This window comes from Medicago truncatula, chromosome 4, assembly GCF_003473485.1.
Source record: "Medicago truncatula cultivar Jemalong A17 chromosome 4, MtrunA17r5.0-ANR, whole genome shotgun sequence".
Taxonomy (NCBI): domain Eukaryota; kingdom Viridiplantae; phylum Streptophyta; class Magnoliopsida; order Fabales; family Fabaceae; genus Medicago; species Medicago truncatula.
Genome location: NC_053045.1, coordinates 47,008,254 through 47,016,849, shown reverse-complemented (window position 1 = coordinate 47,016,849; position 8,596 = coordinate 47,008,254). Strand labels below are relative to the sequence as shown.

At 32.7% G+C, this 8,596-nt stretch overlaps 2 protein-coding genes and 1 long non-coding RNA gene across 3 annotated transcripts; 2 read left to right on the top strand and 1 right to left on the bottom strand.

Moving 5' to 3' along the window:
• The first annotated feature begins 324 nt into the window (after positions 1–324).
• Positions 325–2,094, top strand: LOC25493464 (protein ENHANCED PSEUDOMONAS SUSCEPTIBILITY 1). The gene has a single exon (XM_013601965.3). The coding sequence runs from the start codon at positions 368–370 to the stop codon at positions 1,721–1,723; it is 1,356 nt and encodes a 451-aa protein (XP_013457419.2). The 5' UTR covers positions 325–367; the 3' UTR covers positions 1,724–2,094.
• A 667-nt stretch (positions 2,095–2,761) lies between these two features.
• On the bottom strand, positions 2,762–3,568 carry LOC112421028 (uncharacterized). Its single transcript, XR_003010969.2, has 2 exons — positions 3,316–3,568; positions 2,762–3,053 (listed from the first exon to the last, which is right to left on the bottom strand). It is a non-coding gene; the product is annotated as an uncharacterized lncRNA (long non-coding RNA).
• Positions 3,569–4,261: 693 nt separating this feature from the next.
• LOC25493463 (uncharacterized acetyltransferase At3g50280) lies at positions 4,262–6,013 on the top strand. Its single transcript, XM_039832787.1, has 2 exons — positions 4,262–4,314; positions 4,629–6,013. Exons 1-2 carry the CDS (start codon positions 4,262–4,264, stop codon positions 5,224–5,226), a joined length of 651 nt encoding a protein of 216 aa, XP_039688721.1. The 3' UTR covers positions 5,227–6,013.
• Positions 6,014–8,596: the final 2,583 nt, after the last annotated feature.

Genomic DNA, 8,596 nt, shown 5'->3' with positions numbered 1-8,596 from the left:
TTTCACAGCATGCATAAAACATACCAACTGCATTTTAACTTTAGATGTTTGACCATCAAAGTTGGAAGTGATGCAACTTCTCATATCATATACCAGCTATGTAATGTGTGTACGTTACATGCACTAAAATTGAAAACGAGTACATTATGCATGCACTAAAAATTAAACTTTCAAGACCCTCTAAAAAAAATTAACCTTTCAAGACCTAACACGAGGGAAACGAGTATAGTACATGTACTACAAATTAAATTAACCTTTCACAACTCAGGATATATAAGAATGTATGAAGGATATATATACTCTATATTATATTGCTTATCTCATCACATTTCTTATTCTATTCATTCCCCTTGATTCACTCAACACCATGACAGGGATTCTAGTTATCTCAACTACTACAATCCAAGCAAAAAAACATGTTGATGACAACTCAACTCACACAATTATCGATTTAGCACCATGGGATCTCAAATATCTTAAAATGGCACCAATCCAAAAAGGTCTTCTTTTCCATAAACCCAATACAAACCAAATCGACCATCTTAAACAAACACTTTCCTCCACTCTCAACTTCTTTCCACCACTCGCTGGTCGTCTTGTAATAACACAACACGACGAACCTAACAACGCCTCATGTTCCATCATTTGCAACAACGCTGGTGCATTGTTTGTACACGCCAAAGCTGAACACACTGCCATTGCCGACATCCTTCAGCCAAAGTATGTTCCTCCCATTGTTTCCTCATTATTCTTACTCAACGAAATTCAAAATCACAAAGGCACATCACAACCATTACTTGCAGTACAAGTAACAGAGTTAATCGATGGTATCTTCATTGGTTTTGCAATTAACCATGTGGGTGTAGACGCCAAGTCATTTTGGCATTTCATCAACTCTTGGGCTGAAATCTCACAAGGTTTTAATAAGCCAACAAATATCCCTTCTTTCAAACGTTGGTTTCCAAACAACATTAACCGTCCCATTAGGTTTCCTTTCACAAAGGAAGCACAAAAACAGCCTTTCACGAATGAAGCACAAAATCAACAATGTGAAGTTTTGTCTCATCGAATCTTCCACTTTAGTAAGGAACAAATTCTGCAACTCAAATCAAAAGCTAATGCAGAAATCAGTAGTAGTAATAGTAGTGAGAAAATAATAATATCTTCATTGCAAGCGCTTTTAAGTCACGTTTGGCGTTTAATTATAAGTAAACAAAATCTTAAACCAGAAGAAAGGTCTGCTTTCGTGTTACCCATAGATTGTAGGACAAGAATGTGTCCAAAGTTAGAAGATAATTATTTTGGAAGTGGAATCGGAGCAACTGGATATGTAATAATGCAAGTAGGGGAATTAATGGAAAGTGGGATTGGTAAAATTGCTATGGAAATGAACAAGGTGATATCTATACAATCTCATCATGAGAAGGTAGTGAATAACTATGAGTCTTGGTTGAAAACCCCGTCTATACCGGAGGCAGGTAGATCATCAAGTAATTTGTTGATAGCAAGCAGTTCACCACGGTTCAATTATTACGGCAATGACTTTGGTTGGGGTAAGCCAATTGCAGTTAGAAATGGTGTTGGACTTAAAAGAAATATTGGTAGAGTTATTGTGCTTGGTGGTGAAGAAGAAGGTAGTGTTGATATTCAAGTTTGTCTTCCTTATGATATTTTGGAGGCTATGGGAAATGATCATCTGTCCATGGATCCTATCACTGTCTAATACCTGCAGATCGGTTCTTAGTTTCATCAATAAGGCTATTGGAATACAAAAATTTGACAACAATACAACACATAGGTATTTTCACTACTGTATTTATACGATGAACCGTACTTATAAAGGAGGATTTTTCTACCACAAAAATGCACAAGGTTAACCACTTTTTTAACATAAATCTCATTAAACATTTTAAAAAATTTATTAACTGCAAAAATGAAAGGCATTAACTATTTGTTTTATAAATATATGTACTTTTGTCATTTTTATAAAACTATGTAAAATAAATGGTTAATGTCTTGCATTCTTGTGGATAATGACGTAGTTAAAGTGGTTAATAATTTATGTTAAAAAAAAAGTAGTTAACATGGTACATTTTTGTGATTAATGATGACACAACTCAATTTTTGTGTTACAAAAATCCTCTATAAAAACATTTTTTTTAAAAAAATCAAGTGATCGAAAAAAACAGTGTTCATCGTATAAATACAATAAACAACATCTGATGTAGTATTTTTGTTGTCCGATATTTTTTTTTCCGGTGTCACAACTTTGGTTTTTACCTTTCTCTCTATGTTAGTTCTTTTGCTTGAAGTCATATTGTTAGTGTAAGCCTTGAAGACCAATAATTTTATTAAAACTTGATATTTTGTATCGAATAATTCTTTATTAATAATTAAGGCATTTATTTATTATGTTTATATTTTAAAATAATAACATTTCTAGAATAATTAGTCCGTTTAAATTGAACATTAAGTATGACTTAATCATGAGACCCCATTAAACATAAGATACCATCGTAGTCATACTTTATTGTGAAGTGAGATATCATTAAAGCATGGAGACTATTACGTGGGTTGATTGTTGATCACATCTCACTTATTAAAGTATAAGGACTCTATCATGGATATTTTTCTAGAAGTTGTAAAAAATGTTGCAAAATTGTCTAGACTAAATAATTGTGAATCTACTAAATTTGTCTTTGCTTAGACTTCTAAAAAATTGTGAATTGACCAATATTAGAAGACTAAAAATTCATTCGGATTGGCAACTCCAAATATGTTATCATACAAATATTTGAAATTTGATTTCATATTGGAAATGAACTATGCAACACAATTTCAATTACATATTAGAACGATTACAAGTTTACATCCAATAAAGCATGTAAACGTAAGAAGTAAAATGGTAATAAGCCTTCATTTTCGCACTAAGTAGTGCACATCTATAACCCCACTAGTTTTTGCAATAACAATATCCTCAAACATGTCATCGTTCAATCCTCTTAGCTTTCATCACCACAAGTTGACAACGAGGTTTTTCACTTTTGAAAAACCTGCAACAAATTTGAAAACATCAAATAAATAAACTTATATGAGTATATCATATTATGTGCTTATATACTTTAATTTCACCTCCATGTATAAACCAAAGAATTCAGTTTACTAATCTGAAACCTAATACAACTAGTAAAGAGACACAAGATGCAAACTATAAATCCTCAAAAGAAGCCTATAACCAAAAAATGCCACTTCTAATACGATCCCAAATCAAACCCTCCATTGATAAAAATCAGGTAGTAGCATAGAAAAACTTACACTGATATCAACAAGCATATACCAACATACAATAGCAAAACCAATTTTGTTAAACAAAAAATCAAAACAATACTCATAACTAAACAACGGAACAGAACACTCCAAAATCTAAGGATCCATCAACCATTGTAGCAACAAACAAAAAGACATCCCATTCCCAGGGACTACCTAGACTGATTAAAGACAGAATTAGAGACTAAACTCAAACAAAAAGACAGAGATAGTAACACCAAATTTTTTATATAAAAGAGCAAGCTAGACAATTTTAAAATTACCATTACTATTAGAGCAATGCTATATATATATATATATAGGAGGAGCATCACGAAATCATCTAGAATAAACAATCAACCAATCAAAATTCACAGCTGGCCGGTATACAAGGGAGGATGACGTAAAACATGGAAAATAAACAAATAATTGTGCAATGAAACAATCCCACATGTATCAGGAAATCGTCGCTATTTTTCTCACTTCTCAAAACGATAGAATCAAATCTCCTTCTCAAAATCTCCTTAGAATCAAATCTCCTTCTCAAAATCGTATTGCTATTTTTCTCACTTGATCATTTTTATTTTATTTGAGAGCTTTTATACTATATAGTTTATTTTGTAATCATTTGCGCTTCAAGTTGTTTTATCTACACATTTGATGTAATCGTTTCAATCATTGTTTTTCTTATTTGTATTGGATGCGATCCCAAAGTTTCAAAAGAGGTGATATCTCTTGGTTTATAGGTGATATCTTTTCTTTGGAAACTAAATGTAGACATTGTTGTTTTAGGACGAACTAGACTTCTTGTGTCTTTTCTCTCATCACTTTCATTTTATTAGTTATTTATTTTACACCAGCATCTCTATTTTTCATCTTTTATTAAAAAATTTAGTAGTAAAATGATAACAACAAACAAACGAAGAGTTTAGGGTTAATGTATCCCAAATTAAAAATGTCTAGAGAGAAAGGTAGAGAGCGACAGAGAGAGAGAGGCGGCTACCCTAGGTCTCACCTTGGGCAACAAAATGATAACAACAAACAAACGAAGAGTTTAGGGTTAATGTATCGTTTACATTAATTTTGATAATTTTTATTTGATATCATTAGACATTTGAAAATATTACCAGTCAATAACGTCCTTCTCATTAGAATATTCATTACAATCTTCAGTATTTGTCATATAATCAAGCAAAGGATTCTTGCAAAACGACTTTTCGGATTTTGTTTACGTATTTTTATGCTAATATGAATTTTATTATTTCTTATAAAAACTCGAATAATTTAAAAAAATAACTTCAATTTATAAAATTTACTCGTAGGAAATATAACAATCTCAACTCAAGTGATTATGAAAAAATTGATCTAACACCATGGGATCTCCAATTCCTTCCACTTGAAACCATCCAAAGAGGCCATCTTTTCCACCAACCCATTCCAAACCAAAACCAAATCAACCATTTGAAACAAACACTTTCTACAACACTCTCTTATTTCCCACCCTTAAGCCGTCTTATAATCACCCAACACAACGTGACCACAAACAACAACAACACATCATGTTCCATAATTTGCAACAACCTTGGTGCCCTATTCGTCCATGCCACAACACAAAATACAACGGTCGATGACATCTTTCAATCCAACTACACACCTCTAATTGTCCACTCGTTTTTTCCATTTAACGGCGTTAAAAACTACGAAGCTACGTCAAAACCAACTCTAGCAGTCCAAGTAACGGAGTTAAGTAATGGCGTCTTCATTGAATTCACATGCAACCACATTGTTGCAGACGCCAAGTCATTTTGGCATTTCGTCAATTCTTGGTCCCAAATCTTGAAAGGTTCCCACAAAATATCAAAACTCCCTTCATTTCAACGTTGGTTCCCAGAAGAAAGCTTAGAATCCAAGTTTAGCTGAAAGAATCTTCCATTTCACAAAGGAGAAAATCGAGGAACTGAAATCAAAAGCAAACGCAAAAGCCGAAACAGATAAAACTAAAATATCTTCGCTTCAAGCACTATTATCTCATGTTTGGCGTTCCGTTGTTCGTTGCAAAAAACTTGATCCACGAGAAGATGTTTTCTATGTGTTGATTATAGATGTTAGACCAAGGATGATTCCACCTTTGGAAGAAGATTATTTCGGAAACGCAGTAGTGGTTAATGGTGTGTGTGAGGATGAAAGTCGGGGAGGTTCTAGAGTGTGAAATCGGAAAAGTTGCTTTGGAGATAAACAAGATGATTTTGTTACATTCTGATGAGAAAATAAGGAACCATTACGAGTCTTGGTTGAGAACACGCAGGTTGTTCCAAAGTGGTAGTTCGCTAGGTGGTAATAAGTTGGCAATCAGCAGTTCTCCGAGGTTTGATGTTTTTGGCAATGATTTTGGCTGGGGAAAGCCAGTGGCGGTTCGAAGTGGGAGTGGTAATAAGAATAATGGAAAAATTAGTGTTTTTGCTGGTGCTGAAGAAGGTAGTATAGATGTTGAAATTTGTCTTTCTTATGAGATTTTGGAGGCTTTGGCAAATGATGTTGAGTTCTTGGTTCCAATTTCTAAGTAATGTGACTTGTAATTTTGTTATTAGTGTCTTCTTCAATTCTTGTGTAAAGATTGTTCAATGTAACTGCATTTTGTTTAATAAGTTGCTTTTTACATTTATCTGGTATGAACTTGTTTAGGATATGCTCAACCGTGACTAAGTTACAAAAGCTTTTCACATTTTTTACTTCATATAATAGTAACTCAACCGTGTATGCATTATATTATTGATCACACCACAATGCATTATATTTGACTACAATGGATTATGAACCACACTAGACAGAAAAATTTACCAAACACATTTCATTAATCAACATAATCACCATTGATTTACTATAGCCATATAAAAAAATTGTAACGTTTATCGTGCACCTAACAAATTATAAAACAACGTCAAGAAAAAAAGAAGGAAAAAAAAAAAAAAACTTCCCAATTTCTTATCTTCATTGCATATATCTCATAACATTCCTCCAAGTATAACCTAAAAAAAAATTATTGTGTAGTTTTTCATATTCATTCCCATCCTTTATAACCCAAACTAAGTCAAAATAGGTACTTTTTCTTCTTCTTGAGCTTGATGTGGAGATGGAATTCTCTCTTGAGGTACTTGTCTTAGAACTTGGACTATAGGCTCCTGGAGTTTCTTAAACCACATTTTGTCGATGTTGTTAGCCTTTCTTTGTGGTGAAATGGTTGGTTTAATCGGAACGTGTGTAGCCTTGCATAAAGCATTTATGAGGCTACAATGTCTCAACCAAAATCAGGCTCGATTTTCATCGGGTAGCCTTTTCAAGTCATTTGCAATTATCCTCCCCACGCTTATGTCTTCTCTTTCAATAATTGTTTGTACACCAATCGTGGTGACCAATTTGAATTTTGAAGCATTCCCACAACTTTCTAAATTAGAAACAAACTATGTTCCCCAAGCTTTTGCTAGTCGCCTCATATCCTTTTGAGAAAATTTTCTAGGAAAACATCCTTCCACATGCTTCAACCAACTCGCTTCGGGTACACACAACGCATCCTTGATTTCCTTCAAAAGTCCCTCTTCCCTAGTCTCTTCCAATTCCACCCTTCTTCTTTCAACATGGCACATTTTCGGTGCTTGAACTCCAAGTACATTGTTGATTGTATTCTCATCAAAAGGCACCAATTTTCCATGAACATATGATTCCCACACACTTCCTTTTCCAAGAAAAAGAAATTGTGTTTACAAGAAATTCAATTGCAATTGAATGATTGGAATCTTGAATCATGATATTCATCTTCTCCCAACCTCTTCTCTTTAATTCTTCATCCACTTCCAAGCAATCTCCTCTCTTGAAAGCATGTTCTTCAACAAGTTGCTTGTGACAAATTTTTGAATACATTATTGCTTCCTTTCCCCTAAAAAATTTCTTTTCATCATAAGTGTGTTATTCGCGTGTTGACTCTCTTGCTCTTTTTCCTCCCCTAGCCATGAGGGTTTTCTTTTGAAATTAGTTAAAATAATTGGGTTTTTGCAAAGTAAAATGATTTGGAGTTTTGGAGTTTGTTTGAAGTAAAAAGGGTTAGGAATTTTTGTGAAAGTTAATATGAAGGTTGGAATATTGTTGAAGATTTTGCGGTTGTTTAAAGGTTTGATGGCTGGTAAGCTAATTAAAGTGTTTGGTAAAATTAACGGTTATCTAGCTTATTTGTTAAAAAAAAAAAAAAAAAAAACAGTTATCTAGCTTATAAATGTAAAATGACACGAAAAGACATTTTATCACCCTATTTTTTATGAAGACAAGAACAACATACATTTTTTGTATATTGTTACAAAAATAAATTAATAAGGGTAAAAGTGGACGAAAAAACAATAAGTTATAAGATCAAACGTTACTTGAAATATCGTCTGAAAAATAAGTTATAAACTCCTGAAATAAGTTATAAGCTCATTGTAAAAGGACAGTACCAAACATGGGTTTTTTTATCAAACGGGTTTATAATCTATCCACTATAAGCTATAAGCTAGTTTCATGGTCTTGTCAAACAGATCCTTACCAATTGTGAATTGATTTTTTTTTTGGCTTATTTATGAAGGAATTATTAGGGGTGTTCGTGGGTGGGTTTGGGTTGGGTTTGGCCAAACTCAAAACCAAACCAAATAAGGTTCTCCGGTTTGGGTGAGGTAAAATAACCACCCGTTATACTATTGAGTGTGTTTGGGCAAACCCACTGAGTTTTGGGTTGGGTTGGATTGGGTAATGGGTTACCCAACTTATTTTTCTATTTTTTTTAATATTAAATGACTAAATGAAAAGTCCTCATAATTTTGTTTTAAAATAATACTCTACTTTTTAATTTTCTTAAAAAAAATGTTTAACTTATTTTGCTATAATTTTATGCATCATAGAATATCAAATAATAAACTTCATCATAAAATATTTGCAACAAACTAAAGTCACATGGCATAAAATTGCATTAGTATCAAAATAACGAAAAAGTGCAACATATTAATTTGATTTGTAACTCTGGTATGTTTTGATTTTCAATATATAGGGTACAATGTATATGTTTTGGAAATATAACTTTCTTCTACTATATGAAAATAAATATAAAAAATATTAACATTATTGGATAAGTGGGTTTTTTGGATTTGGATAAACCCATTTATTTTTATGGGTTTTCCATTTTGAAAAACTATATCCACCCAATTATCCAACCAATCCTTTTTTTTAGATTTTTTGAGTGGGTTTGACCGGATTTTCTGAGTTGACCCAA